Below are 23,988 nucleotides of genomic sequence, written 5' to 3' on the forward strand. Positions count from 1 at the left end.
TCAAAAAATCTGTGCATTTCTTCATTGCTAGTTCAATGAATATATTTTTTACATGATGTAACCCTTTAATCTTGAAACGCAGTTGTATTTTTTTTTTTTACATGTATTTATATAAGGGTATTCACCTAATAAAGGGAGTACAATTTTCTATTCAATTTCACATTTGGGGATTATGAAAAATTTACAGCATGCACAGCCAACATGAATATTGAAAGCCATAAACTTCAATGTAATGCTTTATTACTTTTTAATTACCTGTAAAGCAAATCAACGTTTAATGTTTCCTAAGTTATTTTAGAAAAGGGCACTAATGCGCTCAAAAGAAAAACTTGAATAGGCCGATAGATTTAGTCTGACAAATAATACTTGGCCGCTTCTCCTGTCGTGGCCTGAAGGGGGCGTGTTTTTAGACTGATCCCCGCCCACCTCCAGCACCCGGAAACACTCTGCAAGGGTCATTCGGCATCACGCTTTCAACATGGCGGTGAATCTTGCAGACCTCTCCCTTCCTCAATTAGAGGGACTTAAAACTCAATTAGACCAGGTAATCTTAAATAGAGGGGTAGTTTCCGATCTGGTTTTGTTCTATGATTTGATTTGGATGAAATAAGCGAAATCAGCAGGGTGTGGTTTCTCGTCAGTACTAACCAATGCTAACGATACCAACGCTAAAGTCAGCTTCATACTCCGACCTGGTGCAAAGCAAAGAAACGTCTAATGTTGAGCTTTTCGTTTTCAAAATGTTTTAAAATGTACATTTTAAAATTCGAGTACTTAACTACACACTTACTGTAGTTAAGGATTATATTCCTTTTGTGTTATGATGATTGAAATGTGATGCCTTTCTGAGCTATGGATGCATGCATAAAGCTCAGGTGATGTGAACAATGCACATTAAAGATTTTTTTTTTCCCCCAGGAGCTTGAGTTCCTCACGTCTTCAATTGGCCAGCTCAAAGTTGCTCAAACCAAATATGTTGAAGCAAAAGATAGCTTGAATGTCTTAAACAAAAACAACAAAGGTGGGTAAAATGTATTTTATTGACCTATCAAGTTTTAGAAAACCTTTTTAAATTATTTGAACAGTTCTCACGTTTCCCTTTTACCTAATGTGAATGATTACCGATAAAATCTTAATGTCATAACTTGATGCAACAAAGTCCTAACAGCTTCAGTTGTAAAAGTGATGGCATAGATGATCTCAGTGTACTTTGCTGTAATGCAAAAATGAAGGCGTAAAAGTAGACATTATTGGGCGCATAAGTATATTTTTTGTGTGAGACCATCCAGCAGACACTAAAATGGAACTACTGTTGACTAAACCTTTCTCTCTTTTTTCATACAGGAAAAGAACTGCTTGTGCCACTTACCAGCTCTGTATCCTGCAACAGCTAAAAAAAAACACCTGTGTTTTGACCTCTACTTTTTGTGGTGTGATGTTTCAAATGAATGTCTCTCTTGAGATGTGCCTATGTCCTTGACATGTCTTTTCTCAGATGTACGTTCCTGGATCGTTAAATGACGTGGAAACTTGTTTAGTTGATGTGGGGACTGGATACTATGTTGAAAAGGTAAATATATTTTCATTGAATGTCGATAGATGATTGAGTATTTTACAATTCTTTAAATATTGTCAAACACTTTTATGAATACTAATTGTTTTGTTTCTGTAGAGCGTAGAAGACTCAAAGGCATTCTTCAAACGCAAAATAGACTTCCTCACAAAGCAGATTGTTGAGAAAATTCAGCCGGCCCTTCAGGAAAAACATGCCATGAAACAAGGTAAGATGGGGTGCATTGTTCTCTACCTCTGACCACCTTCATCTGTCTCTTTTTCAGTAAATGTCATCATGCCTTTGTTGAACCAATAATAACAAATATCTTGATACTGCATTCAATAATAATTAGCTATGTTAAAGTGAGCATCTCTACCCTTTTTTCTTAAACACTCACATCCTTATTAGGCGATGCAAAACAACACTTCCCCTGCTAACTGCTAAACACGTTACAGTTTATATGTCAAAATGCTAGAATAAGGAAGGAAGTCACTCTGCTGGACGAGGTCAACATTATGACTGAGGTCAAACAAACGTTTTTTAAAACCCTTTTGGCGGTCCAATATTGTGCAGACTCAAACAATGCACTGTCACTAACCAGACTATGTGGTTGTCCCCTGTTTCTTTTCTTTTTTTCTTTAATGAACACTTTTACAATTTAGAGAGGCTATTAAATCGAAAGAAACCAAAAAATTAACCTAAATTAATCTTATAGATATAGAAATCTATATTAAGAAGTTTTGATAGGAAAAAAACAGTTTTACATCAATCAACAGTAAATGTACATTGTGTTGAGAAAGCATATTAAACAAATGTCTTTTTTGCAGCTGTGGTTGAGGTTATGAATGTGAAGATCCAACAACTTCAACAGAGCCAGCAGACATCACAAGCGGTTGGGACCACCAGCGCTTAATGGGAACACCTGTTTGAATTCCTCATGACTGGCACAGGGGCTTTTTACGTTTGTGTGCATCTGCTGTTGTAGGTCCAAAAAATCCCTTCACTGATATAGTCATGTTAAAAGCTGAAAAATAAAGAATGTTTTTGTTTCTGTCTGAAGAAAGTACACAAACCTTGTTGCCAGTACTTATAAGAAGGCTGTTATGGTAACCCCGTCAGGTGTTCATTCTCAATTTTACATTTATTTAAATGGGTGTTCAATTAGTTTGTATAATAAAAGAGGATGATGTTCATGAAAAACAAAAACATCTAACAGTTTTCTTTTAATGGTTTTGTATCAGCTATAAGGGTCTTCCTATATACTGCTTTGTTAACTGCACTTCAACAAATCTGACATTTTCTACACAAGTTTTCAGGCACTGCACACTCTTTCAGTTTGCCTCTGTATTGAGCCCACAGTTGGCTATAATGTAAATGATTAACTCCATAGATTCACATTTAAACAGTCCATTGAGAAGGGGGGGGGGGGAATCACCTGTGTGGGTGGATTTTGGATTAAAAGGGGCTTAATGCATACATGATTATATTCCAACATGTTTCTAAGAAGGTATGCTCATTACACAGGGTTTCCATGAACACTATTTTTTATCTAAATTTACTTAGTTTAAACTATTCTCAAGGATCCTAAAGCTAAATTCTAATCATTTTTCAAAACTGATGAAATTGTCAGGGCCAATTGAAACCCTTTACATAATTTCTCAAACTTGTAGCTTGGGTTTATTAAATTGCATACATCGGAATACTATTTACTTTAACTTAATATTTCCAGAATGTAGTTATGATGCGTCATTTAAAGTTAACAATGGTAGGACGAGCTAAAAAGAACAAGAACTTATATTAAATATAGTCCCTCTTTAATATTGTTTGCAAACTTTTTAAACTAAGACTAATTAAAAATTGTCACAGCCGTGATGCTTCGTATCAGGTTATATTGGCCCGTCTGTGTATGCATGGGGTCACATGATCATTGCGTGTTCATTATCCACGCTGTATTAGATTAATGTCAAACAATGTGCAGAAACGTGGTCACTCGGTTTCTTTGCAATGAGCGGGAACTAGCTAGTGCAGATATGTGAAAAGGTCAAGAGATGTTTTGACTCGACTCCTGCCGACCTCGAAGTGTCCCCAAGGAAAGCTCTGTCTCCGTCGCTGCTGGTTACGTTGAGCTGTTGCCGTGGAGGCGGAGAGCAGACGGTTACAGACAGAGGACGCAGCTGTCACATGCTGGACGAGCGGCGCCTTGAAGCTGAATTGCGGCATGAGGAATGAGAATTTGAGCAGAGGAGCCCGTTTTGGAAACAATTGACAAATGAAAAGAGTGTTTTCGTTTGTTTTGTTTTTTTTTATTTGTAGTCAGCGCGAGCATACTACTCGGGGAGGAGCACGTTCAACCGTTTGAAATTACGTTACCGGGGAGACGGTCGCTAAGCGGAGAGAGAAACGCGTTACATGAGTTCGTTGGCTTAGTATAGCTTTAAGAGTTAAGACAATTTAACCTGCAGTCCGTTGAATCTCCAGGGAGAGAGAGGCGGACTTGAGAAGCGAGGACCGAGGCAGCATGGTGAGTATTGGGCCTGGGGAAAAGGGGCTAACATGCGGCAACCTGTTTGCGTCCTTCCTGCTGCTTGACTCACGCTGTCTAAATGCCGACCACGCTGTTGGTACTCTGCTGTGGTAACTTTATATGCTTATTAGTTGGCGTCCGTGCAGCGAACCACGAGTTTTGTAATCACCCAGTTGCTTAGGAGTATCTTTTTTAAAGCATTAAAACAAATAAAGGATATGTTAGAGAGAGGCCGGTTTTAACTGGTCCGCTAGTAAACTTAAGCTAGTTAGCTTGAGGCAGATATTTCTAGAGTCGTTATCTTAGAATGATATACAGTGACTCAATACACCATTATACTTTGCCACACACTTACAATGATAATTAATTAGAGACTTCTGTTAACATCTTGCTGTAATATAATTTACACGATATTGAACGTGTTTAAAACGTTGCTTGGGGTTGTTGGAACTACTACACGTGATCAAAATGTTAGCTGTTACACAACTGTAGCTAGCTGGCTATCTAAGAGTTCCTTGATAAAGGTCATAACAGTGCGTCACGGATATGTCAACTTTTAAAAGGAAATCCTGTCGAGAATTATTCAGTGTTGTAGTAACCACTATTGCCCTTCAATTGTCTATCGAATTGGACTTGTTTGAGGATAAATGATTATTTGAGTTTGCCATGTGCTCTTCATTCCTGACTCCCCAAAATGACGTTGCATGCTCGGGTTCACTGCAAACCCAGAGCCGCTGGATTAATACGGAGTTATGTTTGGCAGAAAGGTTGTACTAAAAGCACACGAGTTTAATACATTCACTTGCTTAGCAGCGATCGACACTGACGGTCAGACTAGTGTTTGCAAAAGGTTGACAGGTTAAAATGACTTGTGTAAGTCGCGCTGCAGCACGACGGCGCACTCTCGCCATCTATGGATACACGTGACGTCAGATGGGCGGGGTCAGGTGACAGCAGCTCTCTGTCTGTGGGGACTTTGGTTGGGAACCGGGTTAAAGTCCCGGTGCGGAACTACGGAAGTTGGTGTGGTGCCAGGTCACCTTCAGCGTACTGCCGAGGTGCCCTTCAGCAAAGAACACAAAGGAAGCAATTGAAGAGCGTAAATGAAGAGGTTGTGAACGCAGGGAGCTCGATCATAGGTGTTTTGTAAACTCTTTTAATCTTCTAAATAACTAGACTGAAATACTACTGTCTGTCGGTGATCTTTAAAAGACATCAAGACCATCAGAAGCAAATTAGTTACATCCGTATTTTAATGTTAGATTGACATCAATGCCACTTGATTAGTGCCAAACGAAGACTTTATAAAGGAACTTAAATGCTGAAATGGCCAAACATCTAACGGTTTACCTGGGTGGGCTGCCCAATGAAACAATCGCACATTAATGCTAGGAAACTATTTTTCTTCCAAATGATGTGGATTTTTTCACTACACTTTCTCTTTTTTTTTTTTTTTTTTTTTTTTTTTTGCTTTCTGGCTGTTTTGTGTTTTTCAAACAAACTGTAAAGTTCATATGCACTACTATTCAGTAACTCGCTATTTTCTTAAAACTATGCAGGTAACCACCAAGGGAACAGGCCTGAACCCCAATGCTAAAGTGTGGCAGGAGATCCCTGCCCACCAGGATGACACCCCAGAGGGGACAGAGGACGCTCCATGGCTGTTGACTGATTGTCATCCTGCTGAGATGACTGGAGGTAAGAGCTGCTAAATTTCTGTCTCTCTTGGATTGTCTCCTCATCAAAGCGCTCTAGAGCAAACCCTGTCATATCCACACTGATACAACTCCTAAGTTTTGTTTAAAAAAAAACACAAAAAAATTGTTTTTTCACAACCCTTTTCATTGAGCGTAGAAGAGATATTATCACTGATACTTTGGATTTGCCAACATCTTAGCTCTTGTCCTTAATGTTGTGTAGCAAGTCTTATACATGAAATGCTTTTTTGGAGCATTAGAGGAGGTTGTCTAAATATGATAGTTATTTAACCATTGTTTTCGTTCTGCTTTCCCTTCTTATCTTAGGTTACTCTGACGTCGCTTCCTCAGGGGTAAAAGGATATGATGTTGAATATCCCGACTGTACTGCTAACTATGCCCATATACCCACAGAGGGCATTGTGAATTGCATTGACGATGCTGATCTGAGCTATGTAGTCCTAGACTCACAATGCGATCTCGCAGTGGATGGTGATGTTTTGGTGGAACAACCAATGTCCGAAGAAATCCTACGAGAGTCTTTGAAAAAACGGCTTGAGTTCTGCTTTTCTAGGTAAGCAGTGTACAGTGTAAAAAGAAAAAAAAAACTGTTCGTTAGATAGAATTTTAAAACAATTAAGTTACATTTAATTTTCTGTAGCTCATTCATTTTGTTTGGGAGCTTTTTGTAATCCAGTGTTTTGTTGTTTGCAGGGAGAACCTGACTAAGGACCTGTACCTGATATCCCAGATGGACAGCGATCAGTTCGTTCCCATCTGGACTATTGCTTGCATGGAAGACATAAAAGCCCTAACCTCTGACATGGACCTCATTCTGGATGTACTGCGAGGTACAAGTGCTCCAGTTCTGCTTATATTTATGAGAGATGCCTGCAGATTCACTGAAACTTCAGCTATCTGACAGAATACATGTCACTGTCTGGATATTTGTTTCAGCTACAAGTGTTTGAAAGCTAATATTGGCCGATGTCATTTCATTAACTATGAAATGTTGTTTAAACATGAAACACTGCTGCCTAATTTTTTTTGGGGGGCGGGGGGGATGTTAAAGTTTAGAAGCAGTGAGACTGATAAATGTTTTTGGTTAAAAACGAAACCTGGACTTCTAGTCCTCCTAAATGCTTTTATATGAGCAGCTTTCCAGTTGGTTATAAAACGCATCTTTGTTGTAGCCTCCCCCATGGTGCAAGTTGATGAAGCTGGAGAGAAGGTTCGACCCAACCACAGTCGCTCCATCATTATTCTGAGAGAGGTACCAGAGACTACGCCAGTTGAGGTAAGGATACTGATACTGCTACACATGAAAGCTTTTTAACATTGTAATAAGATTGATATTGCTTATTTACCCCTCATTATCTTAGACTGCTGTGGCATAAGAGTGGATGTTTTGTGAGATCAGTCACGTCTCATAAGTACTTTACACATCTTTCACAGGAAGTGGAGGCACTTTTTGAGAGTGAGCATTGTCCAAAAGTGTTAAGTGCCGAGTTTGCTCACAACAGCAACTGGTACATAACATTTCAGTCAGACATGGATGCGCTACAGGTAAGTTTAACCACATTTCTCCACCTTGCTGTATAATCTCATAAGAGAAGTCGAATAATATTATATCTCAGCCTTGATTATTTTCCTATTTACTTAAAGTCCAACATGACGGGTTGTCAGAATTGAGTCCTCGTCATACAACAGCCTGCGCCCTGTTATATCTAGTCTTGGATGCATGTGTTAGAGTAATAATAAGAATTAGTGTTCATTGTTATTTTAGGTTTAAATGAAACAATATTTACAGTGTTTTTATTTTGCTTTTTTTTTTTTTTTCTAAGGCTTACAGATACCTAAGAGAAGAGGTAAAAATGTTTCAGGGAAAGCCAATTATGGTGAGTTATTTCTTTGTGCATTTATCTCTGGCAGGATTACTAGTTTAGAAAGTATTATGGAACTACTGTGTTATGGAACTACTGTGTTATGAACACAGTTATGAACTGTTGTCAGCCGTTGTCTCTACCTCTCGGCTGGGTGGTTTAGCTGAGCCTTAGCAGAGAGAGAGATAGATATTTGTGTGTACAGAGAAGGTGTTTGTCAGAATGTTACATTTGCCTCCTAGCATTTCAGTTCTTCAGCTGAACTGTTTGACATTGTGTGCTTAATTTTTGACTAAAATAAGGCTGTGAGGCTTGAACCCCAGTGATGATCAGTATCGCGCTTGGAAGGACCCATAGGCACTGTGGCTGGCTCAGAGGAACTGTTCATTAGTAGCTCTGTAATCTCTGCCTCTCCCCTCTCCTCACCTTTCATTATTCTTCCTGCTCTACCCCCGACCCCTCTCTCTCCCCCTTCTTTCCCCTAGTCAGTGCAGTGTTTAATGGCCTAATGACCGTGAGATTATGAGATCTGAGGGGACTAGACGATGATGCACAGAGCAGTGGAAATGTCATCTTCACTACCAGCAAATGTACATGATCCTCTTTTTCTTTTCTCCCCCCCAGGCCCGCATTAAGGCAATCAACACATTTTTTGGTAAAAACTACCGCAGTGTGGACTCGTCTACGTACAGTCAGCATGCCCAACCACAGGCTCAGTATGACTCTCCAGTGTACATGCAGCAGGTGTACAGCCCGCCGCAGCAGTACCCTGTTTATCCTGTCGTGTCACCCTCCTGGAACCCTCCAATCATGCCTTACTTTGAAACGCCACTGGTGAGAACCTAGAATCTATTGTTTCAGAGGTCCTTTTTAAAGGAGACCATTAGTGTCACTGTCAAAGTACCACTTCTCATCTTGACACAAATGTAACAGTTCCATGTGGCCACTACAGTGGCTTACAGGTGTATTGCACCAGACAAACCTTGAAGCGGCACAACGTTTAATTTGTTTTTCCTCTTCTGTTGTTATATCTAGGCACCTTTCCCACACAGTGGATTCATCAACAGTCTCAGCAGTGCTGGAAATTACAAAGCAAACTCAAGCTCCATGAATACTCAGCGAGCCTTGAGCAGAAACCGGTAGGTACAAGTCACAACACAAAAACAATTTCTTATTTAGCATAGTGTCTTGAAATGTACAAAGTTGAAGTTAGTTATATGACATGTCTACTTTAAAAACACTTCTGAGCTACTAACTGAGCAAACGGATTATTGCTGTGGGGGTGGACTTTGTCTTCAGGGTGAATATGCCTCCTACCCTCTTGAGGTACAGCCATAAATAAATGTTATGTATAGAACTAATTGGCAATGATGACGAAGCTCGAACACGCTTTAGCCATTGCTAACACAATGTGGAGTGCTTTCTTTTCTACAGAGGCACAAGGATGCAGAGCTAGACTAAGTACTAAGTAGTCTCAGAGATTTTTACATTGTGAGAAGTGTAATTTATTGCTAATTGAGTAGTACATTTTAGTAGCTCAAATCCCACCATCCGTTTACTCTCTGCTTGTTTAAAAAAAAAAGATTGTGCTTGCCAGTCTAAAGAAGAACGCTGTGCTTTTTCAAGGCAAATTTCCCTTTAGAAATGTGTTGTCCTTGTATGTCCAGGAACCATGTCAAGAGTCATCCTTGGCCTGGAGACGTGCCCTCTTCTTCCTCCTCTTTGACTCCGGGGACCCACATGGATGGTCTGGCTGGTCACTTGAGTGCACAACCCCTCCTGACATCTGGGACAACAACTGGCAGCACTTCAGCGATGGGCTCTCTGCCCTCCTTCAGTCTCAAAGAGAGTCCTGCACAGGCCACCATTCCCACTGGATACCTCGGTTGGGCTGGACGGGGAAGGTAACTGAATATATCCTTTTTAATAGAGTTGGGGAAAAAAACGAGAAATGGCGAGAAATAACTCTCATGCTAAATCATACAAAGCCCTGTGTTATAAATATTTTGTTTGTTCTGATGTCATTTTGGACAGCAAATGTATTTTTTACTAACATAAATATTCTTTCTTATTATAGGAGAGGTAGCCAGAGAGGCACGAGGAGGAAACGAGAGGATGAACATGGCCTGGTCAGCAGCTTCCTTTCTTTTACAGTTTTGTCATCAAACTATTTATGTATTAAAAGTTTGCAATCTCTGTGTTTCTTAGCTCGACTTAAACTAAATTTAAACTTACAGAAGCCTGTGCCTTTAATGGAGGCCAAGGTACCTCCTCCACCGAAGTTTGACCTGGAAGCTTCCAACTTTCCACCTTTACCGGGATCTGTGGTTGGTGTGCGGGAAGAAACTACACCAGAGATGCGCCTGTCTGATGTTGTGCGTGGCCTTAAGGTCACCAACAAGGTACATATCTTGTTCTCTTAAATGTCTTCTACTTTTGGCATTCCTTTTATGAGCACCATTTCAGTTTGAATTATTTAAATGATAATCATTATTTTAAAATGGTTTTGTTTTAGTCAGTCAGCCAAGAGCTTCATGATACCAGCCACACAGACATCGCAGAGGATGATGTGAGCAAAGATGAATTTGTTAGCGCCGATTCTCCTGTTAACCCACACACAGATGTGACACCTTTGGTTTCAAGGTAAGAAAAATAAATCTTCAGTGTTTTAAAAATGTGAAGATTTACAGATATGATTTGAAAAATAACCTAATCTTTAAATGTGGTATGTTTAGTGTCTGTCCAACAACAAAGGAAGAGGAAAAAGCTGAACCCTCTGTTCCAGAGAGGAAAATCTCCTCATCCTCAGCGAGTCCCTCTTCAGCCTTTGAGCATTCCCCCTCCACCTGCAGCCAGTCTGTTTCTTCAGATGCACCTTCTCTATCTCCCCCCACTCCTACATCAGAGCTGGTAAGACCAGTCTTCTTTTCCGCAAAGCCACTTAAGCTTAAAGCTACATCTTCTCAAAGCTCCCTTTTAACCTTTAGGTCATTTCAAGGCCTTAGACCGTACCTTGTTGTATTATGTCAAATCATTTTGGACAGCCTCGGGCCGAGCTGTTCCATTAATTCATTGTTTGCTAATTAACCTTTTTCTTAAACATTGGTTTTAAATTTATTTTTTGTTCCTGCACCAACCAGGGCTCAAGGAAGCTTAGCTATGCAGAGGTGTGCCAGAGGCTTGCTAAGGACCCAACACCGGCACCGTCTCCCTCTCCTCCAGCCTCTTCAGCCAGCCAACCGCTCCAAGAGCTCAAGGTCAACAGAGTTGAGGAGGTTCGGTCTAACTCCAGGCACACTGCAGACAAACCAGAGAAATCCAGGCATGGGCATCCTCTTCGTCAGCCGCTGCGCTCTTTTGCTGGAGCGAATGGCCAATACAGAGCTGGGGATGTCGGAAAGAAGCCTCGGGAGCATCAAAGAGTTCCTAATACTCGTAAACACTTTTCTCCGCAGCGAGGAGCCAGACGAAGTGGCAAAGAACAGAACATTCCCCCAAGGTCACCAAAATAACTAAAGACAAGTAAATTATGAAATAGCGCCTTAAATATGTAATATATGTACATAGACAGATTGATATATTTTGTTTGACAGATGGTATTACTTTATCTCCGACATTTTTGCAAACTTCGTCTAAAAATCAAGTAGATTGCATTTTAAAAGAAAAGTCATATATTCTGCAGTTGCAGAACAGTTGCAGACTTGTTATATGATGAAATATATTCAACCCAAAGTAAATTTTATCATAACATCAAAGACTCATCCTTTAATTGGCATGATCTATATTGTGTGGTTGTACATATATATATGTTCACGTTTCACAGTGCGAGAAATGGGGATATTGTTATTTTAGAGTTTCAGAGAATAACATTTGTTATTGTTGTTTGTGTAAAAATCCACAAAGTCTGTTAAGGCACATTAGGTGTCTGATTTATCTTGAGCTCTTATTAAGTACTTCTTTTGAATTGACATCAAGAATACAAGCTGTTGATGTGATGCGATCATTATAGAAGCAATGGTGTCCGTGGGATGGTTGATCACAGATGAAACAGTATGTATGTTCTACATGTGGAATCTTTTACAAGTGTGGCTGGCTAATACTGCTTTAAGAGGACACATGAAATATTTGTTATCCTCAATGTTTTAGCAATTCATGGAATTGATTAATACTGCTAACAAGTAAGTGCGGAGGTGTTGTCGTAGATCAGCTCATGTTGTTAAAGCTCTATACAGTGGTTTGAACCATGTTCAATAAGGTAGCCTTGTAAAAGTGGTAGATCATGAATTGCTCATTTTTACAGCTGTTCTTGTGGCGTTGCAGCATTAAATAGACTTTCTTTTGAAAAAGATGTTTAACGTGTATAAGGATTTTAAGATAGTCAGTCACTGTCAACTTTGTGCCATGACATGGACGCCTGTATCTTTTTTTTTTTTCTCCCTTCCATACGTGACACTTCTAATGAATGTACTTCATAAATCACTTTTAAGCTTTGTTTAGAAATGTCTATATAAAGGCTTTTATTGATTTAGTTTTGATATAAGGTGTATGATTTGGGTTAACTGTAGAGAAGTTTAGTTTTTTTGTTTTCAATGCATTGAATGTTTTTAAATGGTGTGCGTTCTGAAATCATTTTATTAATTACTAGATTGGATGCCTACGAACTGTTGGCTTCAAAATAGAACATGCCTGTATGTGTAGTAATGTGAACTAAACCGTGTTGTCCTATAATGTCATGGCTTTTAATTATTTCAGCAGTGAGAATTTGAAAGGTATTGCAAAAAAATGTTTGTGCTTAAATGTGTGACCTTAATTGTCCACACTTCTGGAAACTATTTTTTGTTTTTAATAATGGGAATTACGTTTTTTCAATTCTTTTAATTCACTCTAATTATCAAGTAAATTGGTTGCATTTTACAGATTGTTGTATTGTGTAGTCAGAACAGTTATCTAACCTACGTTTGTAAAAATGTTTGAGGGAGAAAATGCGTCTGCTGAGACTTCATCAAACAAATTAAACCTGCAATGCCTTAACAATATATTACTGAAGTGTGAAGGGCAAAATAGTGAGCACATCAGTTTGTCACTCTGAGTTAAGTTAGCTAGTTAGTTAAAATCGACAAGCGTTTGTCACTTGGTGAAATCTTGTCCAATGTACGGTAAATATCAATTTATACTAAAAGCAGCTGCAGGGCTTTGGCTGTTTGAGTGGAGCTTATTTTGTGCGTGTGTGCATGCTTGGATGTTTGTGTGGTACTGATTATGTTGTACACTTGTCAATGCAGTTTCAGTCTTAAAATATGCTTTAAAACTCGCTTTCAAACATGAAATAGTAATTTGCAGCAAAGTACACAATGGTTGTTTAGTGAATGTGTCATTGTTGAGCTGATGTATGGAAATAAAGATTTATTTTTGAATACATGTATATCTTTGCACACTATCATGTTAATACCTTTCACAAAAGACAGTTTGGAATAATTATCAGCAACGTTACACAATAAACTAGTCATTCGTGCTATTGGTCGTATTTTTCTTAACTGACTGGAAAATGGAAAATGAACAGACATGCGCAGAGTGCTACAGTATTAAGAAGGATTGTTACATGTCATTTGCCAAGTAACCGTCCGGAAATAGCCTTAAATATTATGTAACTGTTGTGGGCGTATGTTGGATTGAAAACCTTTCTGAATATGTTTAATTGACATCATTGACACTCGAGAAAAAACAGTGGAGTTGGCATAGCTTTGACGTGTGTGGAGCACAAAGGACATGCAAATAATTACCACGTTTCAGCGTTTCTTACAATTTTTCCCCGACATCGATCCTGTTACGTAACACTTTGTTAGTTCCAGATCTCGCGTTGTTTTGCTGATGGAAGTGTCAGAGTGTCAACAACAGGCAGCAGCAGCGCGGCAGCAGCGTCCGGAGCAGGGAGGGGGGAGATAAGAGGCTGTTTAAACGTCGGGTGAGTAAAATCACATCTCGGATTACATAACGTTTAATGAGATATATTGTGAAATGTTTTCAAGCTCGGCCGCGCTGCATGTTATGGTTTGCATTAATCAGGGATTTCGTTTATAAGCAAAGCTTTATGTAGCATTAGCATGCTAACGTTGAGCTATTTGCTTATGTCTGAACACGGAGCTTCGATTAGCTCTTAGCGTTAGCACAGCTAGCGATGTTGTGACTGCTGGCTTCAGTAACATTTCGCTTTGCGAGGCGTTTCCGTCCGCACTCAGTCTATATTTAGTTTAGTAATGGCAGCCTACACACTCGTTGTAATGACACAGCTGTCACTTTCTCAAAACAGCTTCATTTATTTATGTGACCGCGACAAAGTTGTGCTAGTTAAAGGCCCCTCTGTCTTCATGTCAGAGCTTGACAAACCGTTTCCACTCGTGGTCAACCTGTCCACCATCCTTCACCTGAGCCATTCAGCTAGCTACGTAGCCGAAACGACCTCGACTACGACAGTCAACCGTCGCCAATGACCCAACCCACACTGTAAGACGGGTTGCATGGCAGCGTTAGCTTTCTTTGACCCTGCAGCTTCACCCCCCCCCCTTTAAAACCCTAGTCCGCGATGATCCTCGACCAAGTCCCGTGCAAGCTAACCCACGTTGGTGTTAGACATTGACAATTGAATGTTTTGTAGTTGTCTACAGATCAGTTATGTAAACATTTATCATCAATAAATAGTTCCTCTATGAAAACATTAGGCATTAGTCAAACCGTCACGAGTAACACATTTCATCTTTACTTTCAGCTGTTTAATCGTCTCTTGATGCATAAATGGATAACAATAACAAGATGCTCTGCTCTCTTTTGCAGCATACTTGTCTGAGATGGGGGATGATCGACCTTTTGTATGCACTGCCCCTGGATGTGGGCAGGTATAGTTCCTCAACCTGACATTGCTACACATGCATATTCAGACAACACTCTCCTCCACTCTTCATTTGACAACTTTTTGGCATCCAGGCCATAAATCAATAACCTGTATTTACCTTTTCGTTAGAACTACATAGGCACACTGTTATTCAGCTGTCACCCATCTTTAAAGTCAAAGTTACTTCAAATAACAGATGAAGATGATGGAGCACATAATGATGATGGACTTCTTTTCTTGTGCCATATCTTGCTGCATCAAGAGCAGGTGTTATTGGTCATCCAACAAGATTTTTTTTTAAACTTAGAAGCAGCAGAGTAGACACACTGAAACTACACTGTTGTTTGATATTTTATGCTGTTGTTTTTTCAGAGATTCACAAATGAAGACCACCTGTCAGTTCACAAACACAAGCATGAAATGACATTAAAATTTGGCCCCGCCAGAACAGACTCTGTTATCATTGCAGGTAATAACATTGCAATCAGTGTTAGAATGTGTACAATGTAATTCATTTGAAGAGTCAATACAATTATAAATGTCATGCAATAATGTTTTAATCTGATGTACAGACATGTTTTCTGTCTTGTAACACTTTGGACTTTATTTTATTATTTTTCTTTCCAGATCAGACCCCCACACCCACACGCTTCCTTAAGAATTGTGAGGAGGTTGGTCTGTTCAATGAGCTGGCTACCTCCTTTGAACAGGAATTTAACAAAGCACATGACGACGAGCAAAGGACAAAACACCCGGTAAGAAAAAGGACAGATGTACGTGTACAATGAATCCTTGTATTCAGATACATTTATAACACTTAACAGTATTTTGATTGCACAGATTTTCATCATCTCATCTTTTCTCTTAGGCTGCACCTTTACAAACACCATCTGAAGTAAAAGATGAGGATGAGGGCCCTCTACAAGTCGATTCTTCCTCTCCTGGAAGTCCAGATTCGTCATCCAGCATGTCAGATGACAGCATGGACTCAAGGGTGAGAGGCAATTTACAGACAGAACTCTTTCTGTGGTCACCAAGCTGGTTTACAGATTGAATTCTGTGTATATATATATATATATATATATATATATATATATATATATGAAAACACAATCCTTGATGGAAAATAAATTGAACTGTTTGATTTGTGTACAGGAGATCCCAGCAAAGCCTGTGGCAAGCTCTGCTCCAACTCCAACCATTGTGCGTCCAGTTTCTCTTCCCCTTCACCTGAGTAATGACTCACTTCATCCAACTCTGCCTTCTCCAACATCTGTCATCACGCAAGCTCCACCCTCCAACAGACAGCTTGGGTAAACCACTTAGTGTTTTAGTTGTGTGCATGTTTGTTGGCTTGGGGTGGGAATTGCAAAACATCTCAACTCAAGTTTTGTACAAAAATAAAAGTGGGGGCTTTCGCCGTGGCTCCCAAATATAACGCACTGATAAAATACAAAAATAGTAAATATTTTTCATGATTAGTGTTAGGTTTTGCATCTCTCTTTTACATCTCTCTTCCATCTTTAGGAGGTGTTTTTCAGTGTAGTGCTACATTTAACAGTCTGTAAAAGTGACCAATGAACCAGAATAAAAGTAAGGCTCTGGATGTTAATGCCACACTCGTCAACATTAGCCCGTTGCTTCTGTACGACTCCGTGTGAGCAGTCATTGTGAAGGTTTTCCAAAAGGAAGCAAAAACTTCAAGTGTCTGTTCATAAAGGTGAAAAATGTTTATGCATGCCACCAGACACACAAGCATTTTCCAAAGGAGGACATTTGGAAAGGCACTACTACATCAACCCCAAGACTGCTGCCCCCCAAAGAGCACGATCCGTGCAAGGAAAATGGATGATCCTACCAAACCTACTGGCACCTGAATCACAAACAGACTGGCACAACCAGCGAAAACAAGCAAGAAGCATGGCCGTCACAGCTAAATTTAGCACAAGAAGCCTTTAACAGATGGAGAATTACTCAAAGATGCAGCTGCCATCACTGCAGAAGCAGTGTTCAGTGAATTCAGAAAAAAAAGACAACATAAACACCTCTCTATGGGATGTACCACTTGGCCCTGCAACAGTGACGAGGAGGGGTCGATTCACTGTTAGAGGATGTGGATCAATAACAGACTATGAATATTTTTCTGAGCATTTTGATGAATCCCTGGATGTATTGGTCACAGCCCAGCGTGTTGTATTTGTCAGTGTAGCTATAGGATTATACAACAAAGGAGGACTTCCTCACTCTTTTGCGCTTAAAGGAGAGAATGAGAGGTTTGGATGTTTGCAATGAGTCTGAAAAGTATGTCCACTAAGATGGCTTCCTGATTCGTAAACTAGTTATCATTTCAATGAGCTTTGCTGGCCCCAACCAGAGCTCATTGGGCAGACAGGTTTCTTAGTGCTCTGTTGAAATTGCCCAGATTTCCCCAATTTGATGTATGATCACTTTTGTAATCCATTGGCAGGCCTTGAGTTGGCAAAGTCGTGGACTTTTCCCGTGTAATGACATTGGTGGTCAAAGTAGTAAACTGTACAGAACCAAAAGCACTGCCGTATCGCTTATTTAAGGTGTTATTGTGGGAGCTTGATGCCGCTTACCGAGGACTATTTCTTTAAGCTGATGTTCGGTGTTTGAATCACGGCAAAGTGTTGCAGCAGTTTGTTGATTTGCTGCCTGAGATAAAGTTTTTTTTTTTTTTTTTTTTTACACTTTCACGAAGAACTGTAAGATGATGTGTGGCTATTGGGTCTGAGGTTTTTTACTGACTAAATGGCAAACCTTTTACAACCAGAATATTAGTGTGCCTGTCTGGACAGAGTGGCAACTGAGTTCAATCAGCATTTTGGTGAGGTAGATGTCATGGAAGAAATTACTGTATTTGTGTCAAACCAATTTCTGCCCATTGATATAAAACCGGTAACCGCTGGATACCAGTAAGTACACTACTCACAATAAGTTAGGGATATTGTTATTCACATGAGTGCTTTCCCTATTTGGTCTCAATTTTAATGAAAGAAGTAATAGTTCCCTTTCAAATTACTATTCATGAATGAGAAGAATTACCATTTTCATAAGTACAGTATTTATTATTGTTTAGACAATAACAAAAGTAGCCCCAAATAACCTAAATTGACAAAGTCAGTAGCTTCCATTTGACACCTCATGATCCTAACTAGCCTCATGATGTTGTTCTGAGGCAGTACGCTCCACTCCTTCACAAGGGCTACATGCAGCTCTTCCAGGTCACGCGGGGGTGAGGTACGAGCATCCAGTCTCTGCTCCAGCTGGTCCCAGACCTGCTCTATGGGGTTCAGGTCAGGGGACATTGATGGTCATACCATATGAGGCACTGCCTCTCTTGATGTTGAGCTGTGACAATTCTGGCTCTATGTGGAGGAGCGTTATCCTCCATGAACAGAAAGTTGGGGGTGTGCTGGTAGAATTGGGGGATGATGATGGGTTCTATGATGTCTTTGAGGTAAGAATGTGCAGTGACCTGAGTTTTGCCTTTAGATTGCGTTGTGCTATTTTGGCTTAAAAAGGTTGGTGAATACTGGTCTGGGAGATCATACGACAGGGTTTCCCCGAATCCTTCAGAAAAAACATCTTAAATCAGATTGTTGAGAAAGTAAAAAGTCTTTACTTGTGATCGACTTACATTTTTATGGCAGTTTGACAGAGATATTAATTTGTCTGTCTATTTGCTTGTTCACATGACAATTCACAGCATTGCAGCGGTTCCATGACTGTTGGCTGTCCACCAAATAGTAAACTAGTCTCTGAATTACAGCCGATCTAATGACATAGTTTCTGAATAACAGGAGGCAGCCGTCTTTTCGGTATATTTTAGCAGTACTCGCCTCCATTTCAAATCCCCAAACCTCCGAGCTGACGACTGTTCTCTGTTCTGTTGTTTTCCATTGCTCCAAGTACTGTTTTGTTTGGAGTTCAGAGTCGAGGAAATATTTTAATTTAAGAATCTGTTAGAAATAAACGAGTTAAACGCTCCTAATCCTGTCCCACATCCTGTCAAAGTAGGTGTAGTTCGTCAGTGGCAGCAGAATAGAGCAGCAGCCATTTGTAAGTGTCTGGTTTTTGTCAACAGTTCACCAACAAGCTCTTATCCACTGGTGAGGCACCTCCCTAATGGCCAGACAGTCCCTCTTCTTCCTAGTCCTGTGCAGATGACCTCGGTCATATCTGTGAGTAATAAAATATATTTATACTTGTAAAATATAAGTCGTACTTTTATTTAAAACATTTTTATTAATTGTGTTTTTTTCCCCGTCTTTTTCTATGTGTTGTGATGTTAAGCTTGCAAGGCCAGTGAACTCAGTGCCTAACATCCCTGGAATACCAGGGCCTCCAGTGGGCGGGGCCAGCAGCGGATCATCCTCCCCGTCTGGGTATAGTCTGCACTCTGAGACAAAGATGGTGAGATTCTCACTCTTGCTGAAAATGTGTCGCCTCTGTAAATTTTGACAGCTGAGTTTTAGAGACTGACAACACGAAGCCCCTTTCACAGACTTTTTGTCTGTATTACTGTAGAGACTGAAGGCAGCTCTGACTCATCAGGGCCCAGCAGCACAGGATGGAGCTGGTGGAGGGGCAGGATCCATCACTGCTGTCCCCCAGCGCCAAGAACACAGCCAGCAGTTCTCTCAAAACTCTGACGCACCATCACCTGCCCAACCCCAGGCAAACCATGCACACACACACACACACACACACACACACACACACACACACACACACACACACACACACACACACACACACACAACCTTTATTACCTATACTGTCTTAACCAGAAACAGACGGATAAATACCTACAGTGTACAAGAAACACTTTTCACACGTGCACAAAACTCGTCAAGTGTGTCACATTGAGCTGCAAAGGTTGCACTTGGACTTTATCCAGAGTTTGTCCTGCCAGCCTTGTTTTTTGAAGTCTAATTAAGCTGATGTGAGAAGGCAGCAGGATTTAATCAGGAGAATTCACCACGAGCAAATGAAAGAGGGTAGTTAAGTTTATTTCCTGCAATCAATGCACAAGCATAGACTGTATGCACACTGCTGGTGTGATCCCAGTTCACATAATTAAACTGCTGCAATATGTTTTTCTGTTATTGATATTGCACAAAGCATTGATCTGTCATATCTTGCTTCAGGCGACTTCTCCACCCCATCCTCTATTCGAAGCTTCATATACTGTATACATTTATTTAGCAAGTCATGCACATATGCAGTAATTTAAAACCTTTTTTTTTTTTTTTTGTTGCCACATTGTATTTTGTAAGTTAGGAGAAGCAGAATTTGAATGTTCCTCTTTTGTCAAGATGTTTCTGTAATTCCTTGTGTTAAACTCAGCAGGTGTCCCCAGCTCAGCCGACAGGAGGCAGGCGACGGCGAGCGACAGAGATGGATCCGGACGAAAGGAGGCAGCGCTTTCTTGAGAGAAACCGCGCAGCCGCCTCACGCTGCCGGCAGAAACGAAAAGTTTGGGTAAACTCTTTGGAAAAGAAGGCAGACGACCTCGCAAACATGAATGTCTCCCTTTCAGTAAGTCTTCCTTTTTTCTTGTTCGCCATAATAATTAGCAGTGAGGGACATACTGTTCTATACGTTTTTGTCATTCATCAGAGTGAAGTCACCCTGCTGAGGAACGAGGTGGCTCAGTTAAAACAGCTCCTCCTGGCCCACAAAGACTGCCCTGTGACTATCATGCAGAAAAAGGCTGCTTTCTTAGGTAAGGTCATGAACTGACTCTTCCTGCACTGTTCCAGCTGTTCTGTCAGGATCCATCCATCACCTCATCCATCTAATGCGTTCTTCTTACTCGCTCACCTCTCTTAAGGGTGAATGATTCTTTCTCTGTCCCTAGCTGCAGGAGGAGAAGAAACCTCCAGGGAAGCTCCTACTGAACCCACCGGCTCCCCAGCTGCAGTCATTCAGCACGGGCCGTCACCCCCTGCCTCCGCCTCCAGTCCAGGGGCCACCATCAACGGCATGAGTGTCCGTGCCGCAGAGGCAGTCGCCATGTCGGTCTTGGCCGGCATGGGATCTGGCCAGCCAGGAGGGATTGTCATGGTAACACAGCCACAGTCGACTTCGAGATGATGTGCTTATGCAGGTGGAAAGTGTGAACTTGAGTGAGCAGACTGGTGCAAAGTGATTGAAAAGAGGAACCCACCGCAGACTGAGACTCCTTCCTCCCCAACACAGGCAGTGATAATCACACACAGACACTGCACAGTGCCTCCGTCAACCCTCCAGTCCGCTAGGCTCCCTGCCCAGAGAATCTTAGTCACTCTGTATGTACATATGAATAACACAGCGAAAAACAACTCTGCAGGCTCTGGGGTCATTTGTTGTTCAGTTATGACGGTTGAAAAAAATAACCTTTTCGATGGGTATGATGCGTATGAATGGAAAGTCTTTGTCAGATTTATCAGATTATTTTCATTTCACTTGAAAATGCAGCTTCAGTCCGACTTTTTCCCACACGCTGGCTGTGATGAGGTTTGTTGCTTTCCAGGCTGACAGTTTTACTTGTATTTTGCAATTGTAAAAAAAATATGTTCATGCCTGATACTGGTCGTTCACGTAATGTTTTGCCGATGTCGAGAAAGTACTGAGAGAGATCAGTTTGGAAGACTGCAGTAAAAAGCAACCTGGGAAGTGTTTCTAATGCATCTTTTTTTGCTTATTTTTTTTTTTCAAACTGTCCTTTAGGTTTCTCACGACTTAGTCGTCTTAGTGTTTTAACGAACCAAATTCTAGATACGTGCACAGTTTGCCCTGTGAGTGTGTGCCTCACTTTTATACCACCATTTTTTAAGCCATTTGGAGTGGATGTCGTTACATTTATCATGTATGTATAGAACCCTATTGACTGCATGGATTACTCAAGGCGGAAATATACCACTGTGTGTTTGTGCTTCATCATACTATCACTGTTCATTGATCTGATTTCCCTCTGTTTTAGAACATGAAATTATAAATGCAAGACTTGTCCTTGTTCTGTAAGGATTCCAGCCTCTGTCCTCACGTAAAACACTTGAAATGATTAGCTTTTAAATGATAATCAAACATAAGAGATTTGAAATCCTTTACCCTGGCATTTAAGTTGAGGAAATAGTAGTGCAATATATTTTTCTCTGTTTCTGAATTTCAATGTTCTTGCATTTAGCTGACGTGTAGCCTGGAGATTAGAGGGGTCTGGTCTGCTTAAGTTGAAAGCTAAAGTTCTGTGGAGACCAGAGAAATGTGAAAAGAATGTTTGAATGAATAAAAGATTAGTGATTAGTGCACATCTGTATAAAATGACAGGTGTCCTAGTCTTGAGTGCTTTCCAACATTTGAAAAGCGTCTTGTTTCATGAAGTAGAGTTGTGTATGGTGCTTCTTTTAAAATTGGAGTTTTTAAACTGCACATTATTTTTACCGCATTGTACTTTCAATATTATCATGTTTATTTCCCCTTTGTCACTTTGTTTTTTTTTTTGTTTTTTTTTTGTAACATGTCATTGTTTTAAGATGTTATTTTGTCTCTTTGTGCATGTAAGGATTGTTCCTTCATCATGTGACAGAATGTTCTTTTGATTTGTTTTCGAGAAAAGGTATCTTTTTACTTCTCCGAGGAGATTTAACCACATGACAAAAATGTATCAAAGATCACTGTATGGAGTGTTTGTCAAAAAAAAAACTCAGGCTTCAAGATGGTAAAAAATTACTTGTGTATTGTCTCAACTAATGGATACGTTGTGTCTCGGGCAAATAATAAACTAAATTAATGTAAAAGAAAAGCCTTTAAACCTCTACAAGTGTGCTTTCTGTATTCTTCCATAATATTACAGCCATAGAGCCAGGTTCAGGTTTCTTTGCTGTCGGCAAGATCAACACTCATCATGACATGGATTACTTGACAAATAGAACAATGAACAACACCTAAGAGAGAAGATCTACTAAAACATGAAAACTTGAGAAGTTAAGTAAGTCGCTAAACAGGGAGAAAATAGTGGATCTAATAAAGCATTTGTGGATTTGTGTACATATTTTCAAGTAGTTTTTCTTCAATAATAAATCCATATAATAGCTCTGGGTATTCACTGTAGAAAATCATTTTCTTGATCACATTTTCACAAGTTAAAACTTGTGAAAACTCAAACGCTTTACTCCCATAACTCTAAAACTGTAAACTCCCAGGTGTCCACCTTTAGGAAGGGGATGGTGACAAGGGAGTTGGATCTTTAATAGGAATTCTGTTTTTCTCTCCCCAGCTGTAAAAAAAAAACACAACAGCAGAGGGAGCAGATAGACAGCTCCACTCCATCCTGTCACAGCAATTACCATCAGCTGTGGTCACGTGACTTACAGACTCCTCTGGCGAGTTGTTCCCATCTCCAGCAGTCATGGCGGTGTCAGGGACTCGCGAAGATGGAGTAAACACCACCACTGCAACTACATCTTGAATTTGTTTTTTCCCCCCAACTGTTTGAATCTTAGCTTCATGGTGGACTGTACCCACTGTCATCCGAGATATCACAAACATCCCGCTGGCTGCTGCTGCTGCTGTGCTTCCAACGATGGCCGACCGCGGCGTTGATCTGTCGGCTCTGCCTAAAGAGGTCAGGGACCAGCTGGCGGAGTTGGATTTGGAGCTATCTGAAGGTAATGTTTTCATTGTACAGGGAGGTAATAGTTTTGGTCTGTAAAGAATGTAAACTTAAGTGTGGCTTCTGGTGTGCGTTTGTTTGTAATCAAGCACAGCTTCCTCCTGTATCAGCTGGTTAAGATCAGTGAGTGCTGCAGTGAGATCCGGGCACGACTATAACAAACGATAAAAACACACTGACCTCCTTTTCCCAGCTGCCATCTCTACATCGAGTATCAAGGTTGCATTTACTTTAGACCTACGTGGAAGTAGCCTACTTTTTTTGTACACATTTCTTAGAAAAACACTGTGGATGGTGTCTTGTCTGCCGTGCTTTAGTCTGTTTTCCCGTATTTTCTTGTTTTAATTCATCATATAATTCCTCATAAATATCATACACTACTCATCATCTGATCTTGAAAAGCAAATAGAGTCTTGTGGGGGGAAAAATGGGTCAAGTTTGTCATCGTTTAGGCTTTGTGTGTGTCAGTGAGAGTGAATATGCGTGTGTCAGTGAAAGTAAGAGTGCGTGTGCAGCCTCAGACATCACTGGACACTGATGATGCTGCGGCCCTTTCTCAGCTGTGCTGCTGCTTAATGAGCAGAGCAAGCACCCTGAAACTGCATTAGATGTGTTTGTTTTAAAAGAATGACTGTGGGAAATGGGAATATGGTGCTTGATGTTATGCAAGTCTCCTCCTCACATTGTGATTCACAGTGCAGCAGCTTGATTGGTGCCAAGCAGTTCCCAGGTGCCCGGGGGTGGATGAGTAATGTTGTGTTTT

At 40.5% G+C, this 23,988-nt stretch overlaps 4 protein-coding genes across 8 annotated transcripts in view; all 4 read left to right on the top strand.

Annotated features, from left to right (window-relative positions):
- Window positions 1–430: 430 nt before the first annotated feature.
- On the top strand, window positions 431–2,761 carry pfdn5 (prefoldin 5). Its single transcript, XM_079342579.1, has 6 exons — window positions 431–544; window positions 919–1,021; window positions 1,345–1,376; window positions 1,496–1,570; window positions 1,673–1,781; window positions 2,383–2,761. The coding sequence occupies exons 1-6, from the start codon at window positions 479–481 to the stop codon at window positions 2,466–2,468; spliced, it is 471 nt and encodes a 156-aa protein (XP_079198705.1). The 5' UTR covers window positions 431–478; the 3' UTR covers window positions 2,469–2,761.
- A 685-nt stretch (window positions 2,762–3,446) lies between these two features.
- larp4ab (La ribonucleoprotein 4Ab) lies at window positions 3,447–13,075 on the top strand (the record flags this gene model as incomplete). Of its 2 annotated transcripts, XM_079340554.1 has the most annotated exons (15): window positions 3,447–4,076; window positions 5,639–5,777; window positions 6,104–6,350; window positions 6,491–6,627; window positions 6,970–7,073; window positions 7,232–7,342; window positions 7,621–7,674; window positions 8,284–8,493; window positions 8,695–8,798; window positions 9,327–9,563; window positions 9,737–9,788; window positions 9,897–10,061; window positions 10,175–10,302; window positions 10,395–10,569; window positions 10,800–13,075. In XM_079340554.1, 15 exons carry the CDS (start codon window positions 4,074–4,076, stop codon window positions 11,169–11,171), a joined length of 2,238 nt encoding a protein of 745 aa, XP_079196680.1. In that variant the 3' UTR covers window positions 11,172–13,075. The 2 variants fall into 2 exon arrangements, with proteins under 2 accessions (XP_079196680.1, XP_079196679.1); XM_079340553.1 differs by lacking the exon at window positions 3,447–4,076 and having other exon boundaries at window positions 5,633–5,777.
- Window positions 13,076–13,299: 224 nt separating this feature from the next.
- On the top strand, window positions 13,300–22,355 carry atf7b (activating transcription factor 7b). Of its 3 annotated transcripts, none has more exons than XM_079340556.1 (12): window positions 13,300–13,621; window positions 14,488–14,549; window positions 14,918–15,014; window positions 15,173–15,300; window positions 15,414–15,539; window positions 15,701–15,858; window positions 18,654–18,750; window positions 18,863–18,982; window positions 19,124–19,246; window positions 19,922–20,110; window positions 20,192–20,297; window positions 20,433–22,355. In XM_079340556.1, the coding sequence occupies exons 2-12, from the start codon at window positions 14,502–14,504 to the stop codon at window positions 20,666–20,668; spliced, it is 1,428 nt and encodes a 475-aa protein (XP_079196682.1). In that variant the 5' UTR covers window positions 13,300–13,621; window positions 14,488–14,501; the 3' UTR covers window positions 20,669–22,355. The 3 variants fall into 3 exon arrangements, with proteins under 3 accessions (XP_079196682.1, XP_079196681.1, XP_079196683.1); XM_079340555.1 differs by having other exon boundaries at window positions 13,303–13,621; window positions 19,097–19,246; XM_079340557.1 differs by having other exon boundaries at window positions 13,306–13,621; window positions 19,097–19,246; window positions 20,406–20,539.
- A 557-nt stretch (window positions 22,356–22,912) lies between these two features.
- Window positions 22,913–23,988, top strand: part of dip2bb (disco-interacting protein 2 homolog Bb) — a 37,065-nt gene continuing 35,989 nt past the window's right edge. For both annotated transcript variants that reach the window (XM_079340551.1, XM_079340552.1), the window contains exon 1: window positions 22,913–23,220. In XM_079340551.1, the coding sequence (XP_079196677.1) occupies window positions 23,136–23,220 (85 nt within the window). In that variant the 5' untranslated portion in view covers window positions 22,913–23,135. The remainder of the gene's footprint in view (window positions 23,221–23,988) is intronic.

Source organism: Symphodus melops (assembly GCF_947650265.1).
Source record: "Symphodus melops genome assembly, chromosome: 4".
Lineage (NCBI taxonomy): Eukaryota > Metazoa > Chordata > Actinopteri > Labriformes > Labridae > Symphodus > Symphodus melops.